We start from the raw sequence: 19956 nt of genomic DNA on the forward strand, positions 1-19956 counted from the left end.
GCCTGGCGTACTGCAGTCCGTGGGGTTGCAAAGAGTCGGACATGACGGAACTGAACTGCAGTGCACTGAACATATATATGTTTTAAAATTTAAAAAAATTTTTATATTTTGGCCACACCATGTGGCATATGGGATCTTTGTTCACCGATCGGGGTCAAAGCCACGTCCCCTACATTGGAAGCGCAGTCTTAACCACTACACCACTAGGGAAGTCCCTACATTTTTAATTGATCAGTGAAAGGGTGTTATGGTCCTTGTGTGATTCCTAAGATTTTTTCCTTCCTGAACATATTAAGTACATTTGGTAGAGTTAGTGGAATCATTGTTTTAACTGATAATCTCTTGTAACTTTTTTTAGGTGCTGGGTCTTCAGCTCTGAAGAGGCCATTTGAAGATGGATTAGGGGATGATAAAGATCCCAATAAGAAGATGAAACGAAACTTAAGGAAAAGTGTGTAAAATCTTTATTCTTATAGATGTGAACTAGAAAGGATTTATGTCCCAGGAAATAAAAATTAAAAAGTGAAGAATTTGATTGATTTGAATTCGAGTTTGAAGAAACTGAAAAGCTTCTGTTTTCAAGCACTGTTTGCTTAAGATATATTAATATTTGCAAACTAAAATTAATTAATAGCTATAGTAATGCGTGGGCTTCTCTGATGGGTAAAGAATCCACCTGCCATTGCAGGAGACACTGGTTTGATCCCTGAGTCAGGAGATCCCCTGGAGAAGGGAATGGCAACCCACTCCAGTATTCTTGCTTGGGAAATCCCATGGACAAGGGAGCCTGGTGGGCTACAGTCAATGGGGTCACAAAGAGTTGGAATTGACTTAGCAACTAAACAACAAGAAACATGTTAATGCATGTTACCTTTACAGTGATGTTAGCATAAGTATTTAAGCTGTAATTTTAGAATTATTTATGAAGTGAAGTTAACTTATATGTACATTTTGAAATTCTTGCTTTTTTAAAACCTGAGTTTATAGTGGTTACTAGGAACCTACAAAAACATAGATTAAAGCAAGTAGTTTAATTTCTGACCTCATTCCTCTTTCTCTTGCAGTTCTGGATAGTAAAGCAATAGACCTTATGAATGCACTAATGAGGCTGAATCAGATCAGGCCTGGGCTTCAGTATAAGCTCTTATCTCAGTCTGGCCCTGTCCATGCCCCAGTCTTCACAATGTCTGTAGATGTGGATGGTACAACATATGAAGCCTCAGGACCATCCAAGAAAACAGCAAAGCTTCACGTAGCAGTGAAGGTACAGTATTTATTTTACTTAACCACGCTTTGTTACTTTATGTTGTAAATAAGGTGCTTGTTTATCTATGGTAAATTTACAGAATTTTCAGGATTTTAATGACAATAATGTATAGACTTCTTCACCTCTGAATCACAAAACTATTCTTTTTTGATTATAAAATAATATGTATTGATGATAGAAAATTTGCAAAACACAGAAAAAAGTAAAGAAAATCCATGTTAATTGCTTATCTCTGAGGCAGTTCATTAATATTTTATATAGTATATTCAACAGTATTTTTGTTTCTTTTTTTATGTTGAGCTCATAGTGTATGTGTAATTTAATCCTCTTTTTTAATTTCCCATGTTATCAGTATTTTTCCATGTTATTAAAATCTTCATAAATATATTTTAATGGCTGTATGATTATAATGATTATAATAGATATACTGTTACTTGTTTAAACATTCCCGTTATTCTATAATTTGCTATTTGCAGATTTTTTCTATCATAAATTAATAATTTTTTTTTTTTTTTTTTGCATCTGGTGCCTTTTCTGTATTTTGAAATATTTATTTCCATAAAGAATAAGATCCAGGATTGATCCAGTCAATTATGCATATAAGTTTGTAGAAAATTGCTAAATACTAGACTCTATCCATGAGTACATCTGGCCTCTTGCAGAGAAATACGAAAATGTCAAAGATCATGTAGATGGAAGATAAATTTTAACTTCAGAAAAGTTCTGTTATGTAACACTATGACATAAGATGTAATTGGTCTGTTTTCATAATCATTACAGTTTGCAGGTATTTATTAATGTAAATGTAAACATTATCATCGATGCTAAGAATATAGCAGTGACCAGAACAAAGTCTCCACCATCCTGGAACTTGCATTCTAATGAGGATAGGGTGGGGAGAAAGACAGTGGATAGACACATGGGTCAGTTATTTTTTAAGTAGTAATAAGCACAATGCAGAAAAATAACAATTAAGCCATAAAATTATAAAACAATAGGGTATGTTGTTTAAAAGAGAGTAGTTTTTAAGTATGTCGAAACAGTATGAGTTTAAAATGAGACAAAGAGAATACTAAGAATGAGGGAAAAGTGAATTTAGGGACAAGGCTAAAAATACAGTTTAGTTGTAAAGTATGCTGAGAATGAGTCACAAGTTTGAATATAACTTCTCTAACATCTGACACAAAAAGCTTGTGAAATATCAATATCTATATCAGTTCACTGTCGATGATAGTTGATGATGGGAGTCAGAGTTGTTTTGGTCTAAAGGTCGCTGGGCATTCCCCTTGGGTGGGTCTTCATAAAAAGGAATCTAAGCAATATCATGAAGCAGTGATGTCTTTCAGAGTCATCTCTGGTGCAGTGATAGTCTGTGGGTTATTTCTTTTAATAACCTGTAATTATAAGCTAGTGGCCTCATAGCAGGTTTCAGTTAGTCAAATTGGGGGGAGTTAGTAGAGTGGCATGGAGAAGGCAATGGCACCCCACTCCAGTACTCTTGCCTGGAAAATCCCATGAACGGAGGAGCCTGGCGGGCTGCAGTCCATGGGGTCACTGAGTCGGACATGACTGAGCGACTCCACTTTCACTTCTCACTTTCATGCCCTGGAGAAGGAAATGGCAACCCACTCCAGTACTCTTGCCTGGAGAATCCCAGGGACGGGGGAGCCTGGTGGGCTGCCGTCTATGGGGTCGCATAGAGTCGGACACGACTGACGCGACTTAGCGGTAGTAGCAGCAGCAGTAGAGTGGCAAATTTTGCAATACGACAAGATTTAGGTGTTATTTGTTCTCATAATAACCATTAACATTTTGGTATGTATTTTTCTAAGCTTTTTGTTTTTAAAATTGTAATTCCAAAAGCATTGAAAATGAAAAATATTTCCCTAAGTTTGATGCACACACATGGGGTGGCACCTGAGAATCCACTGAGGATTTGGAAAATATTTGGTAAATATACTGTCTTAGCTTTATAAACTGTGCGTCATTATGAATTGTGAAAACAGTCTGGCTCCAAGGGTTCCGCATAAGGAATGGAGGTACCAACATACTGTGTATACAAAAATGTATATTTAAAATAGGACCATGGCTTTCTTGTGTATCTAAAAATTTATTATGAGGTTTTTTTTTTAATAACAACAAAGTTTGCTTTAATTTTTAGTGATGGTATACTATTTTATTATTATCAATCTACCATAATGTAGATTTGGATGCATCCAGCTGATTGCTTTTCATGTTTGTGAACTAGTCTGATTATCCCTTATGATACATTCTAGAGATGGAATTCCTAGGTTAAGAAGAAAGCACTGGGCTTCCCTAGTGGCTCAGTGGTAAAGAATCTGCCTGCTAAGGCAGGAGACACTGGTGTGATCCCCGGTCTGGGAAGATGGCATATCCTTGCTAAGCCCATGTGCCACAACTATAGAGTCTGTGCTCTAGGGCCCAAAAGCCACAACTGCTGAAGCCCTCGAACCCTAGGGCCCATGTTCCACAACAAGAGAAAGCACTGCAATGAGAGGGCCACACACCATAGCTAGAGAGTAGCTCCCACTCACCACAGCTAGAGAAAAGCCCACACAGCAACAAAGACCCATCAGAGCCAAAAACGAACTACGAAGACGAAAGCACATTTGAGTGATCTGTTAATTCATTAAACATGCATTCAGTTCAGTAGCTTAGTCGAGTCCAACTCTTTGCGACCCCATGGACTGCAACACGCCAGCCTTCCCTGTCTATCACCAATTCCCAGAGCTAGCTGAAACTCATGTCCATCGTGTCAGTGATGCCATCCAATCATCTCATCCTCTGTTTTCCCCTTCTCCTCCCGCCTTCAATCTTTCCCAGGATCAGGGTCTTTTCCAGTGAGTCGGTTCTTTGCATCAGGTGGCCAGAGTATTGGAGTTTCAGCTTCAGCATCAGTCCTTCCAATGAATATTCAGGGCTGATTTTCTTTAGGATGGACTGGTTGGATCTCCTTGCAGTCCACGGGACTCTCACGAGTCTTCTCCAACACCACAGTTCAAAAGCATCAATTCTTCAGTGTTCAGCTTGCTTTATAGTCCAACTTTCACATCCATACATGACTACTGAAGAAACTGTAGCTTTGTCTAGACAGACCTTTTATGGTAAAGTAATATCTCTGCTTTTTAATACACTGTCTAGGTTGGTCACAGCTTTTCTTCCAAGGAGCAAGTGTCTTTTAATTTCATGGCTGCAGTCACCATTTGCAGTGATTTTGGAGCCCCCCCCCAAAGAAGTCTCTCATTGTTTCCATTGTTTCCCCATCTATTTGCCGTGACAAGATGGAACTGGGTGCCATGATATTAGTTTTCTGAATGTTGAGCTTTAAGCCAGCCTTTTCACTCTCGTCTTTCACTTTCATCAAGAGACTCTTTAGTTCTTTGCTTTCTGCCATAAGTGGGGTGTCATCTGTGTATCTGAGGTAATTGATACTTCTCCCAGCAATCTTGATTCCAGCTTGTGCTTCATCCAGCCCACCATTTCACATGATGTACTCTGCATATAAGTTAAATAAGCAGGGTAACAATGTACAGCCTTGATGTACTCTTTTCCCAATTTGGAACCAGTCTGCTGTTCCATGTCCAGTTCTAACTGTTGCTTCTTGATCTGCATACAGATTTCTCAGGAGGCAGACAAGGTGGTCTGGTATTCCCATCTCTTGAAGAATTTTCCATAGTTTGTTGTGATCCACACGAAGGCTTTGGCGTAGTCAGTAAAGCAAAAGTAGATGCTTTTCTGGAACTCTCTTCCTTTTTCGATGATCCAGCTGCTGCTGCTGCTAAGTTGCTTCAGTCGTGTCCGACTCTGTGCGACCCCGTAGTCGCCAGCCCACCAGGCTCCCCTGTCTCTGGGATTCTCCAGGCAAGAACACTGGAGTGGGTTGCCATTTCCTTCTCCAGTGCATGAAAGTGAAAAGTGAAAGTGAAGTCGCTCAGTCGTGTCCGACTCTTTGCGACCCCATGGAGTGAAGCCTACCAGGCTCATCCGTCCATGGGATTTTCCAGGCAAGAGTACTGGAGTGGGATGCCATTGCCTTCTCCGGATGATCCAGCAGATGTTGGCAATTTAATCTCTGGTTACTCTTGCCTTTTCTAAGTCCAGCTTAAACATCTAGAAGTTCATGGTTCCCGTACTGTTGAACCCTGGCTTGGGGAATTTTGAGCGTTACTTTGCTAGCATGTGACATGAGTTCAGTTGTGCGGTAGTGTGAACATTCTTTGATATTGCCTTTCTTTGGGATTGGAATGAAAACTGACCTTTTCCAGTCCTGTGGCCACTGCTGAGTTTTCCAGATTTGCTGGTATATTGAGTACAGCACTTGCACAGCATCATCTTTTAGCATCTAAAATAGCTCAACTGGAATTTCATCACCTCCACTAGCTTTGTTTGTAGTGATGTTTCCTAAGGCCCACTTGACTTTGCATTCCAGGGGTCTCTGGCTCTATGTGAGTGATGACACCATTGTGGTTATCTGGGTCATGAAGATTTTTTTGGTATAGTTCTTCTGTGTATTCTTGCCACCTCTTCTTAATATCTTCTGCTTCTGTTAGGTCATGCAATTTCTGTCCTTTATTGTGCTCATCTTTGCATGAAATGTCCCCTTGGTGTCTCTAATTTTCTTGAAGAGATCTCTAGTCTTTCCCATTCTATTGTTTTCCTCTATTTCTTTGCAAAAGCAAAGGAGAATAGGAAAGATACACCCATTTGAATGCAGAGGTCCAAAGAAGAGCAAGGAGAGATAAAGCCTTCCTTAGTGATCAATGCAAAGAAATAGAGGAAAACAACAGAATGGGAAAGACTAGAGATGTTTTAAAGCAAATTAGAGATACCAAGGGAACATTTCATGCAAAGATGGGCACAATAAAGGACAGAAATGGTAGGAACCTAACAGAAGCAGAAGATATTAAGAAGAGGTGGCAAGAATACACAGAAGAATTGTACAAAAAAGTTCTTCATGACCCAGATAATCACGATGGTGTGATCACTCACCTAGAGCCAGACATCCTGGAATGTGAAGTCAAGTGGGCCATAGGAAGCATCACTAGGAACAAAGCTAGTGGAGGTGATGGAATTCCAGTTGAGCTATTTCAAATCCTGAAAGATGATGCTGTGAAAGCTGCACTGAATATGCTAGCAAATCTGGAAAACTCAGCAGTGGCCACAGGACTGGAAAAGGTCAGTTTTCATTCCAATCTCAAAGAAAGGCAATGCCAAAGAAAACTACCGTACAATTGCACTCATCTCACACGCTAGTAAAGTAATGCTTAAAATTCCCCAAGCCAGGCTTCAGCAATAGGTGAACCGTGAACTTCCAGATGTTCAAGCTGGTTTTAGAAAAGGCAGAGGAATCAGAGATCAAATTGCCAACATCCACTGGATCATCGAAAAAGCAAGAGAGTACCAGTAAAACATCTATTTCTGCTTTATTGACTATGCCAAAGCCTTTGACTGTGTGGATCACAATAAACTGTGGAAAATTCTGAAAGAGATGGGAATACCAGACCACCTGACCTGCCTCTTGAGAAACCTGTATGCAGGTCAGGAAGCAACAGTTAGAACTGGACATGGAACAACAGACTGGTTCCAAATAGGGAAAGGAGTACATCGAGGCTGTATATTGTCACCCTGCTTATTTAACTTCTATGCAGAGTACATCATGAGAAACGCTGGGCTGGATGAAGCACAAGCTGGAATCAAGATTGCCGGAAGAAATATCAATAACCTCCGATATGCAGATGACAGCACCCTTATGGCAGAAAGTGAGAGAGGAGAGTGAAACAGTTGGCTTAAAGCTGAACATTCAGAAAACTAAGATCATGGCATCTGGTCCCATCACTTCATGGCAGATAGATGGGGAAACAGTAGAAACTGGCTGGCTTTATTTTTTTGGGCTCCAAAATCACTGCAGATGGTGATTGCGGCCATGAAATTAAAAGACGCCTACTCCTTGGAAGGAAAGTTATCACCAACGTAGATAGCATATTAAAAAGCAGAGACATTACTTTGCCAACAAAGGTCTGTCTAGTCAAGGCTATGGTTTTTCCAGTGGTCATGTATGGATGTGAGAGTTGGATGGTGAAGAAAGGTGAGCACCGAAGAATTGATGCTTTTGAACTGTGTTGTTGGAGAAGACTCTTGAGAGTCCCTTGGACTGCAAGGAGATCCAGCCAGTCCATCCTAAAGGAGATCAGTCCTGGGTGTTCATTGGAAGGACTGATGTTGAAGCTGAAACTCCAATACTTTGATCATGTGATGCGAAGAGTTGGCTCATTGGAAGACCCTAATGCTGGGAAGGATTGGTGGCAGGAGGAGAATGAGATGACAGAGAATGAGATGGCTGGATGGCATCATCAACTCGACGGACATGGGTTTGGGTGGACTCAGAGAGTTGATGGCTACAGGGAGGCCTGGCGTGCTGCGGTTCATGGGGTTGCAAAGAGCCTGACATGACCGAGCGACTGAACTGAACTGAAAGGTTATATCACATTATAGATTCTGTTATAAGTGAGTTTGCCTGTGTGCTTTATATGTAACGTGTTTATAAAAGTAGGTCCGACTAGATAAAAATCGATGCATTCTTTACTCAGTAACTTGGTAGACCTCTGTACCTGTTAAGAACAGCACTGAAATCAAAATGTGACCAGAAGAAACCAGTTCTGCTCAAGGAGCATGGCTGCCTAGCAGCACTAACCCTAAAGTAATGAAGATTATTGGCCAATCCTCCCTTTCCTCCACTAGTCGTTTTTCCTGACAGTCCCTCACAAAGGACATCTTTAAGGATCTAATCAGCCATATTTCACGAGAAGCATCTTAGTCTTTGTAGAGGAAAGATCAGGTGAAGGGGACAAGGGATAAAAGCCCCTCTGCAGAAGTTCTGGAGCCATCAGCTCTCTACCATTGTAAGCCATGAGTATGACTCTCTCCTGAGTGGAGAGCCACTGACAGGGTGTGTTTCATGTTTTCACTCTCGGTCCCTCATCTTTGAGGGTGTCAACTGTCTCAGCCTTAGCCCCCTGCCAGAAGAGAACAGACATGATTACCCTGGATTTTCTATTCACCTTCCTTCCAGGGATCATCTTGTGATTTTTCAGCTCAATTGATCTGTTTATTCGGTTTGATTTGTTTGCAGACATTTGAAACTCACTTTTCTTTGGTATACCAGTTTTTTGACCTTAATACTGATTTCAAACAAATTGGTTCTGGAGTTGTATTAGAACTCCATACTGTTGTTTTTTTTTATTTTTGTGGCTTATGCTAATCATTTCAGAATATGTGTTCATGGAAATATGACTTTATTTGAAAATGTTTTTGTTGTGCTGTGTTGTAAGTACATTTGTAATATTCTTTGAGATTATCCATCAGTTTATATGAAATATTTATGAATGTATTGAAGTATGTTGCTACAAAAACAATAAATGAATCTGATATGTGAAAAAAGGGCAGAGAGAAGTGGTGTTAAATAATTTACATTATTCTCATGTAACTGTCCATATTAAATTTGGAGAAACTGCCTGTCTTTAGTTTTTATTGGAGTAAACAAATCAAATTTCTTTGGGACTCTTGGTTTTTGACTTGCAGCCTGTGTTAACCTGGTATTAATTCCAGACTGATAACTGCTTTTTCAGAGATGCAGGTTCTCAGGAGAGCATATTTGCAGGACTTGGGCAGTAGAGAAGGTGTTTTCTTTCCAAATACTATGAAGATATAACCAAATGATGTTATTGTACTTAGTGCAAAGTACTATTTGAGTCCTTTTAGAACTTATGATGTTAAAGTGTTCTTGGCCTTAACTCCCATTGAACACAGAGAATTTATTTACAATTTGAAATGTTCAACAGAATGCTAAGTTCTCCATATGAACTGGGTGAATTAATTTCAGGTTCTCTTGGTATAGAATTCTACTTCTGCCCATTTTTTGTTTAGCGTAATTTCATTTATATTTGCAAAACCCTTTGTACAAGATGCCATCATTTATAAGACTAGGCTTTTTGACTTCTTTCTCATTTATGTGGTGACCATTACACTTTTTTGAGAAAGCTATTAGGTATAGTTGGGGTTATAACGAAATATGCCATTGCTTTTACACTCAAGCAACTTAAAACATACTCAAAAGCTGAGACAAAATACAGGGATCTTTAGGAACCTAGCTTTGATATACAGATTTTTAAGTCAGTGAGACTTCAATGTCAGCCTGTTTGAAAGAGGCTTATGAAAGTGCTTGTGAACATATTCTTTTGCAAACATCTAAAGCAGTTTAACGTGGAATGAGGTTTTTAAAAGGCTTGCAGACACACACATGCACACACATACACTGTTTGGAAAACTATTTTAGAAAAGATAAGAAATCCAAAACATGAGTGGAAATACACAAGAGTAAACATGGGAGGGAGCCACAGAGTGATCACTCCTTGATAGGCAGGATGGAGATACACACCTAGACTTGTTCCTGGTTCACTTAGCAGTAGAGGATAAACCCAAGAACTGAATCTTTTCTTTCAAGTCTTGATTATGCTTTAAGTTGAAAGCCAAAGGAATGGATAGTAGGAAGCTACAGATGTAATTTTGTAACTAACAGGCAAACTGGCTCCAAGGTAAAGAAAATGTCTTGATTTCCTTTCTGTGCTGATTTCCTCAATTGGATTGAGTCATAAAACTTAGGTCAATTAATCAGCCTTCCTGTTTTGCAAATTAGAAAATTGAGGATCAGAGGAGAAAAGTGTTAGACCATTAGGTCTTTTCCTTTCTAGCCCAGTGTACTTTTCATAGTGTGCCACTCTGCTTTTAATTACTGCCACCTCATTGGCCGAATTTGGCTATTCTGTTTCTCCATTTCTCATTTCCAAATTATTTATGTACTTTATTAATTTTTGGTTGCACAGCGTCTTCGTTGCTTTGTGTGGACTTTCTCTAGTTGGTGAGTGGGGGCTACTCTTTATTTCAGTGAGCGGGCTTCTCATTCGGGTAGCTTCTCTTGTAGAGCACAGGATCTAGGTATGTGGGCTTCATTCGTTGCAGTGCACGGGCTCAGTAGTTGTGATGCACAGGCCTAGTTGCTCCTTGGCATATGGAATCTTCCTGGACCGCGAGTGGAACTCATGTCCCCTGCCCTGGCAGGCGGATTCTTATCCTCTGTGCCATCAGAGAAGTCCTCATCTCTAAATTAAGTGTACCTGGAATAGCCTCAGGTTTGCATTTCTGTTATCTGTTATTTAAGCCTAATTACTCTGAGGAGGTTTCCTCCATATTTTTGTGATGATACCCTGGTAGGTAAAGCTTGTTTAACCAAGGATTTATAGATGTGCAACATCTTGCTTTTCCTGCAAGGTGTTTCATGGATTCGAATGCTGTGGGTTTGAAACTATTGTTTTCAGTATTTCATCTGTTCTCTGAGGTTTCTGTTATTTGAATAAAACTGAATCTTATTGTAATTTTTACAGGTACTGCAGGCAATGGGATACCCAACGGGCTTTGATGCAGATATTGAATGTATGAGTTCCGATGAAAAGTCAGATAACGAAGGCAAAAATGAAACAGTGTCTTCAAACTCAAGCAATAATACTGGAAATTCTACAACTGAAACCTCCAGTACCTTAGAGGTATACTTATATATTTTTTTCTTAGAGAAAAAAGTAATGTATGTTTAATGTCAAAAATTTGAGAGGTCTGGAGAAGTACCAATGAGATAATCAAAAGCATATACAGGTGTATGTATTTCAGAGGCAGCCATTATTAATATTTTTGTTTATTTCTATCCAGCCTTTTTTCTTTTGGTATTTTTTTTATGAAGGTAATCATACTTTCATACAGTTTTACATCTTGTTTTTTTCACTTAACTCTAAAAATAGTTGTAAGCATAACTGTGTACTGTACAACATGTGGATGTATCGTAATGTAACTAGCGTTTCTCTTTTGCTGGCCGTGGGAGTCATGTACAGCATCTCACAGTTATAATGTATCAAGAATGTCAACAATAACTGAAGCGTGAAAAGCAAAAAGATCTAGGGAATTCCCTGGTCCAGTGGATAGGACCCCATGCTTCTACTGCAGGGACCTAGGTTCAGTCTCTGGTCCCTGGGTTCTGTCTCTGGTAGGGGAACTAAGATCCTGCAAGCTGCTTGGCTCTCAGTGAATGAATGAATGAATGAATGAATGTATGTATGTTTATAAACTTAAAAAAAAAAGCTAATGAGGGAAATTTAGGATTATTTGATATTTGTTCTAAGCTATGGGGGTCAGGTCATCATTGAGTTGGTCCAGCCCTAAAGAGGGCATGGCCTGTTCCTCAGACTCTTGAGTAGTCCTGACTATGACACATTGTCACAGATAATAGAATTGGACAAAAATCCAAGTAGAAATGATACATAGCTTATTTTGAAATTCATGGGGCCCTTGCTTGTGGCATTTTACATAAGGAAAATTAACTTTAATAGCAAGATTTTATATGAAATTTTTTTTTTAATTTGTCATTTGTAAGAATGAATATTAATCAAGGACTTAGTACTAAACTCCTTTTGGTGGTGGTTTAGTCGCTAAGTCGTGTCCAACTCTTGAGACCCCATGGACTGACTGTAGCCCTCCAGACTTCTCTGTTCATGTTAATTCTCCAGGCAAGAATACTGGAGTGGGTTGCCATTTCCTTCTCCAGAGGATCGTCCCGACCAAGGAATCAAACCCAGGTCTCCGGCCTTTCAGGCAGATTCTTTACCCACAGAGCTATGAGGAAAGATACTAAACCCCTTTTAGTATCTGAGTATTACTAGATGCTACAGAAATTGTGTCCAGAGCCTTAAAGTGTTCTGAGGATAGAAGGGCAAAAGATATTCATTATTATGATATAATGTGATAAGCACCATGATTGCAAAATGAAACATACACACATGTAAAATCAGAGTAATATATGAGCTTGATTTGAGATAATGAGGATTTTGCTCTGTGGGGAAGAGATGGAAAGAAGACATTCTGGGCTAAGGAAAGTGAAAATGTTAGTTGCTCAATGATGTCCGACTCTTTGTGACCCCCATGGACTGTAGCCTGCCAGGCTTCTCTGTCCATGGAATTCTCTAGGCAAGAATACCAGTAGCCATTCCCTTCTATGGGGGATCTTCCTGACCCAGAGATCAAACGCTGGTCTCCCGATCTCCTGCACTGCAGGCAGATTCTTTACCATCTGGGCCACCAGATATCTGGAATTGTGAAAGTAAATGTCTGAGAAGTACCAGATAGGCCTGTATGGAGGGAATTGATTAGGGCTGAGGCTTATGAAAGCCATTCCTGATTCCTCCTGTGATGTGATGGATAGAAGCCATGGCACTGCCTTTGGAGAGGACCAGTCATTCATAAGTGGTTGTCAGAGGCAGGCCAAGATGGTTTGCTGGCAGTGTTACAAATACTCGTGTCTGACTCTTTGTGACCCCATGGACAGTAGCCCATCAGGTTCCTCTGTTCATGGGATTCTCCAGGCAAGAATACTGGAATGGATTGCCATGCCCTCTTCCAGGGGATCTTCCTGACCCAGGGATTGAACACAAGTCTCTTATGCCTCCTGCATTGGCAGGTGGGGTCTTTACCACAGCACACCTGGGAAGCTCACTAAGAGAAAAAGAGCCCATTAATTATAAGGTTCAGACTGTTAAGTTCAAAGGAAATTAAGAGAGCAGAGCACTGTGGGCTGAATTAGCAACAGGAGAGTATATGGAAGTTCTGGCTGTGAATCCATCTCTGCTTTGCTTCCGTAAAATGTAGTGATGGAGAGGGGAGAAAACTTTTATTTTTGTCTTGACTCATTTTTATAGAAGTGATTTCAGGGGACTTCTCTGTTGGTCCAGTGGCTAAAACTCCACATACCCAATGCAGGGGGCCTGGGTTCAACCCCTGGTCAGGGAACTAGATCTTGCATGCCGCAGCTAAGATCCAGTACAGCCAGATAAAAAAATAATTAAATATTAAAAAAAAGTGATTTTGGGTTTGAACGCAGAGAGTGATTACCACATAGAGTAGTTTCAGAAATTACTCATTACCTTTAAAAGATGGAGACCAGAAATTTGCCTTGAAATTAAAAAAAATGTAGATTATTAAAAATTCTTCAAGAAATGATGTTTTTAACAAAATGATCCAGGAATGTTTATTAACATTATCTTTTAAAATTGTCCAGTGTTCTACTTTGATAGCATCAACTACTTACTAAATCAGCCTAGAGTATTTTAAGAAAATGTTGCTGTCCGTTAGGTTTATATACATTAAAATCCTAATATATATACTCGTTGTTCACCATTTCTTGACCAGTTACTGTGGCAGAATTATAGACATGATCTCTAACCTCAAAAAGTGCTCAATCATTGGGTCTTTCTAAAATTGTAGTTATGTGGTATTTTGTGATTTATTTTCAGTCCTAACCTTCGCACTCTTACATGAATTACTTCTCTTCCTCACTGCTAGTCTTATCTTTGTGTCAGTTCTTTCCACCACTCCTAGAGCTGTTCTCTAATTTAATCATGATTTTGTTGTTGCTCAGTCAAGTCCGACTCTTTGCGACCCCATAGACTGCAGTATGCCAGGCTTCCCTGTCCTTCACCATCTCCCAGAGCTTGCTCAGACTCATATCCATTGAGTAGGTGATGCCGTCCAACCATCTCATCTTCTGTTGTCCCCTTCTCCTCCTGTCTTCTATCTTTCCCAGCATCAGGGTCTTTTCCAGTGAGTTGGGTCTTTACATCAAGTGGCCAAAGTATTGGAGTTTCAGCCTCAGCATCAGTCCTTCCAATGAATATTCAGGATTAATTTCCTTTAGGACTGATTAGTTTGATCTCCTTGCTGTCCAAAGGACTCTCAAGAGTCTTCTCCAACACCATAGTTTGAAAGCATCAATTCTTCAGTGCTCAGCCTTCTTTATGGCCCAGCTCTCACATGCATATGTGACTACTGGAAAAACCATAAACTTGACTGTATGTGACCTTTGTGGGCAAAGTGATGTTTCTGCTTTTTAATACGCTATCTAGATTTGTCATTGTCCACTTAATTAAAGATGGGCAAATATAAAATCAGAAAAAGACATCTCACTGATACACCAAGAGGATTAGTTTAAGATAAAGAGATTTACTAGTAAATACATACTTATTTATCATCTATTCTGTACTTGGTACTGTGGTTGATAGTACAGGGCATACGAAAATGAACCAACTCATCGCTTTGACTATAGGGACCTTTGTCAACAAAGTAATGTCTCTGCTTTTCAGATTTAAATCCTCCAGTGGCTCCCCATTGTCCATAGTAAGGTCGAAGCTCATTTGCATGACATTTGAAGTCCTTTATGGCTTGGCTACATCAATGGTGTTTCTAACCTGGTTCTGCCTTGTCTCCTCATTCCCTTAATACAGCCAAATAGAATTTATTTACGTTTCCCAAACAAATATTCTTTCCTTCTCTTGGGCTTTTGCATGGCTGTTTCTTCTGTCCAGAATGCCCTTCTCCTATGTTTCCTCCTTATCATGGTCTGGTACTACTTACCTTTTAAGATCAGTTTTGTATGTCACTTCTAGGAAAACTATCCTGTTTGCCCTAGAAAATGATTCCTTGTACTGGGTTTCCATAACATACACCTGCTCTATAGTGTACATTATTTCATAGTGATTAGATCAGTCCCTCCCACTGTACTCTAGCTCCTTGAGGGCAGGAAATGACTGCTTTTATTATTTTTAAATTTCAGAATTCATAGTCTGTAGCCTGCTCTTTTTACTGTTGATTACCTCAAATCTCTTTAGAGACTGAGAGGTGTATAGGCACATTTTCTTTCCATCTCCCAAATTGAGAGCTATTTAAGCCTAGTCCTAAAGTCCTAACACTGAATGTGAATCTTTACTCTTCTACCTACATTGTCAGTCATATATAGTTTTGTTCTTAGATCTTGAACATAATAGATCAGACCCTGGAGTGTCATGTAATGGCCAGGCTCCACTGCTCTTGCATCCTGATCTGTGGAGACCTCCTTGCTTCCATGACAGGCTGGCGAGATGACTTCCTGTAGTGTTCACTGTATGTAGGATTTCTGTCCCTTTGGAGATGTTTTGTCATTCATACATAGAAGTGATCATGCATCCTAGCCCCTAAATGCTTTAAAGTATAATTTTTGAGCCTCTTTTTTAGTAGAGATATAGTATACTTGTATTAATAAGAAATCTACTACTTTAAAATCTTCCTTGATTGAACCTCCTTTTAGGTAAGAACTCAGGGCCCTATCCTCACAGCAAGTGGCAAAAATCCTGTAATGGAGCTCAATGAAAAAAGAAGAGGTCTCAAGTATGAACTCATCTCGGAGACTGGTGGAAGCCATGACAAACGCTTTGTGATGGAGGTATGTACCTAGATACAAGCCAGCCTTATTTTTCCCCTCAAAGACATAGGTTGTCCTGAGCTTACTTATAAAAAAAGAATTAGACTCAGTTAGTTCTTATGGCACTATTTGACTTTTGGTGTTTTTGTTTTCTGTGTTATGATACATTTAAATTAAAACTACACAGAGGAATTGCATGGCATTACTGCAGAGTGTTGTTCTTGATTTTAGGTAGAAGTGGATGGACAAAAATTCAGAGGTGCAGGTCCAAATAAGAAAGTGGCAAAGGCAAGTGCAGCTTTAGCTGCCCTGGAGAAGCTGTTTTCTGGACCCAATGCAGCAAATAATAAGAAAAAGAAGATTATCCCTCAGGTATGAGTTAAACATTAAAGCTTGGACAGATACCACCAGAGTGAAATCTCCTTTCATAACTTTGTGCCGCTTGAGATTTTTCTGAAGTTATTTATTTTTCTTGCTTGGACTTGGCAACTTTTTCTGTTGGGTTGATCATGCATAATAGAAATATGATTAGTGGTCCCCTGTTTTGCGGTCTTTCAGGCAAATCCTATGTTAAAAAGAGACTGTTGGCTTTAAATATTAGAGGCTTCAAGTCCTCTTAATGAAGCAGTGTTGAAGGGCTGGGACTCTAATGAGATCCTGCGTTTGTTTAGGGAAGCTGCCAAGAGTGTTTGGGGCTTATTCGCATCCCATTCTGCAGTTGCTTTTCTATTTCCTTTCCAGTTTTGTCCTTTTACATTGTTTAGTTTGGGATTTTCTTTGAGGGCAGCACAGTAGAAATTAACCCTGTGTTGCTTTTGTTCGTTACTGACACTGGAAATGTCAGAGCTGCAAAAGGCCCAGTGTTATAGCAAGGATCGCAGTAAGAAAAGATGGCTTCCTGATTGCACGCTTTTGATTAACAGATTCTCCCATCCATTCATTTACATATTCAAAAATATTTTCTAGACATACACCATGTGCATGATTGTGAGGGGAAAAGAGACATGTAACTAACTGTAAGACACATTCTCTCCCTGTTGGAGAGTACTGGTATAATAATATCTGAATATAGTACGTGGTAGGGAAAAGTCAAGTAAAAATCTTTAGACCAACAGAAGGAATTTAAGATTCTGTGTTAAGTATGCATATGCAAAGTCCATTGTTAACAGGGTAGAATAGATCACAATAGAACACTTTGAACGCATTGACATTGGCATTGACATTGCTCGCAATAACACAGCTGACAGTAAAGGTTCCCTTTGAAACCTGATTCTTCTCGTTCCTAAGACGGTGGGCATGCTCCGATTGTATATGATGTCCATCTTAGAAATATGTTTTGTGTTCATTTACATTTTTGTACTTACTATAATAAACACTGCTTATATTCTAGAATTCAAAATATAAACAAAACTTACTGAGATGAAATACAAATAAAGCATTTAAATTGTACTGGTACATGTGTAGAGAAAGGATAAATGGATTTTCTTTTCCTAAAATCTTCTATAAGATGTTCTAAATTAGTAGAAAGATAATTGTGACCTTGTTTGTTTTGGTGTGTTTTTCTTGTGCATTACATCTTGTATATGGTCAGTTAATTTTAGTGTTTATAAAGCCTGTGTGCAGATGACTTATTAGGTAGTTAGGTTTGGTTCTAGGAGACAGGAGTTTGATTTGTGTGGAGTCACTGTGCTGCTGCCAGATTGCTAATTCCTGACTGCATTTGACTAAGCTGTGTTTAAAAAAAAAGTCTCCATGAAGTTCATTCATTTTTAGAAATTTTCCATACTAGAAGCTATAAAACTCATGTGCTCAACGTGCTTGACAGCCAAGAAGCAGTCTATTTTGGATTTGTGGGTTGGATTTTTTTTTTTTAGCCGAAAGGGAAGATGGCTGTTCTCTGTTCATGATACATTTGACCTTGAAGCCATCTTCTACTCAGTCATACTAGCGATAGAGGCTATCCTAGGAGGAAAAAAGCTGGTGATTTTTCAATGAGAGATAAACGCGTGTATGCAGTGACTGTTTAAGCTGTGTGCGTTGCTACTGACTTGCTCTGCAGCGCTTTTGAGGCTCTGAACCTCCTTCCCTGCAGCTTGGTTATAGCAGGGAATGTTACGAGTTTCTTGAGTTTCCAGAGCTTGAGTTTTCGTTGTATTATTATATTAAAAAGTAAACATAATATTTAATTTAAATCTAGATGTTTTCTTATTTCTTAAAATTTCAGTTTCAGAAAGGAATGTTTTAGCATTCCTGTATACTGTTACTCCTTTTCTTCTTTTCAGTTTTATATCTGTTTTCTCAGTTGCTCTTTCTACTCTGCAGTAAGGAAAACGAAGTAGATGTCATAATCCCCATTTTTACAATTAGTGGGGAGACTCCCATAGAAATTCTGCGACTTTACCAGAGTCCTGTGGCATTTTAGAGCAAGAAGGGACTTCAGAGGTGATACATACACACACACACCCATACTGCCACACCCCAGCCCCCACCCCCGCCACCAGAGGAATCTGCTGCCCGAGGTCTCAGCTACTTAGAACATAGACTGGCATCCACATCTTTGGTCTTCCTGTCTTAATCTTCCCCACCTCTTTCTTTTTAAACCTGACTCAGGTTCATAGTTAATTGTAGATAGTTTGTTGTGTTTTTTTGTTTGTTGGAGGAGGATTCAGTGGATTTTGAACCTAGATATCAGGTGTCTGTAATTACTTTTAATTAGGCCTAAAATGACTTCGGATATAATCTGACTGCTGAAATGTGTGTGTAGAAAATGAACTGTTTCTGGATAACCTTCAAGTGAAAAGAACACTTTATCTGCATACTTCTGTGTGTGTGTTAGTCATTCAGTTGTGTCCAACTCTGCAACCCCACGGATTACAGCCCTCCATGAGCCTCTGTCCGTGGGATTCTCCAGGCAAGAATACTGGAGTGGATTGTCATTTCCTTCTCCAGGGGAGCTTCCTGATCCAGGGATCAAACCTGGGTCTCCTGCAGGCAGATTCTTTACTGTTTGAGTCACCAGGGAAGCCCAGCATACTTCTATATGTCAACATGTTTTCTGGAACAACTCTGTAATATGTCATTTTCATTGTACAGATGATAAACTGAAGTCATCAAAGTCATAGATGACTTGTGTCATGTACAGGCTCAAGTTTCTCATAGACGTTATATACATTACAGGGTTGATGAGATGATCTTATTTCTCTCAGTAATGAAATGTGTTATTTTTAACAGGCAAAGGGTGTTGTGAATACAGCTGTGTCTGCAGCAGTCCAAGCTGTTCGGGGCAGAGGAAGAGGAACTCTAACAAGGGGGGCTTTTGTTGGGGCCACAGCTGCTCCTGGCTACATAGCTCCAGGTATAGTACAACCTGAGAGATGTCTGCCTCCTTTTCTGGGCCACGGTTTCCAAGAATAGCTTCTCCTTTATTTTTCAGAGTTACATAGGGTTTCTGGAAACATAATACAGGTATAGGATGCATGTGCACTGAAATTTAATAGAAGAAAATCTATAGAAAGTTATTAGGTTTTCTCCTGGAGTCTGCTGAATGACTAGAGGCCTTGTGGAGGGAGGTGACAGATGAAGAATATTGCGCTTGGTGGAGGGGACATATTTTGACAACGAGAAAGCTCAAAGATATTCCACACACTGGGGAGTTTGGATACCTGAGCAGGGTGTATTCATTAGGGACACAGATGACAGATTGGGTATCACAGGTGAGAAAAACAATTGGTAAGAGGCTGCTCAGTTCGGGTGAAGCCTCACAGTGTTAGCATTTCTTTAACTCAGTGTCTGGTGAATCATCAAAGGCTGAAGAATTACATAAAGAAGAAAGGGGGAGCTTACTTATCCAGTGCTGACTATATAGTAGATACTTACAGATAAATTATTTCACTTACTTGACTTTAGTCTTCACAGTGTTTCCTCAAGTAGAAATTATTTCTGTTTTTTTCCAGGTGAGGAAAAACTAAAATTTAGGGAGGTAAGGCAGAGAGCTCAGTGTGAGACATCTTCTAAACAGCAGAGCAGAGATCTGAATGTAAGAGTTTCTAGTTCCAAAGTTTGTATTCTTTCCATTTCACAGCATGGCTTGAGGAAGATGGGGAAAGAAGCCCTCTTTCTGTCTTCTGTTCCAATCTTTATATCATTTTAGCAGTAGCTGTACAGCTGTCTCGTTGAAGTTAAAGTCCTGTAATAGTGCAAGTATGGAACTTTGAACCTGACAAGTAAACCTCTTGTAGTTGTTGATCAGATAAATTGTCATAAAGATTGGGTCTTATCTTGTCATTATTTTTTGTGTAACTGTGTGACACTCTTAAGTTCACTTAGATTGTGGGTTATTGTT

General features: G+C 39.5%; 1 protein-coding gene across 41 annotated transcripts in view; it reads left to right on the forward strand.

The window, feature by feature from the left end:
• STRBP (spermatid perinuclear RNA binding protein) overlaps nucleotides 1-19956 on the forward strand; it is a 143670-nt gene that overhangs the window by 111249 nt on the left and 12465 nt on the right. For 29 of the 41 annotated variants that reach the window (XR_014081850.1, XR_014081851.1, XM_081588698.1 and 26 more), the window contains 6 exons: nucleotides 359-451; nucleotides 1065-1264; nucleotides 10726-10884; nucleotides 15501-15635; nucleotides 15846-15986; nucleotides 18846-18969. Coding sequence is in view for 39 of the 41 variants with exons in the window: in XM_081588698.1 (XP_081444824.1) it covers nucleotides 359-451; nucleotides 1065-1264; nucleotides 10726-10884; nucleotides 15501-15635; nucleotides 15846-15986; nucleotides 18846-18969 (852 nt within the window). In the remaining 2 variants the exon portion in view is untranslated. Of the gene's footprint in view, nucleotides 1-358; nucleotides 456-1064; nucleotides 1265-10725; nucleotides 10885-15500; nucleotides 15636-15845; nucleotides 15987-18845; nucleotides 18970-19567; nucleotides 19881-19956 lie in introns of those variants that run through there. The other 12 variants (XM_081588678.1, XM_081588681.1, XM_081588714.1 and 9 more) reach the window with 3 other exon arrangements.

Source organism: Giraffa tippelskirchi, chromosome 4, assembly GCF_054371585.1.
Source record: "Giraffa tippelskirchi isolate mGirTip1 chromosome 4, T2T-mGirTip1v1.2.pri, whole genome shotgun sequence".
Lineage (NCBI taxonomy): Eukaryota > Metazoa > Chordata > Mammalia > Artiodactyla > Giraffidae > Giraffa > Giraffa tippelskirchi.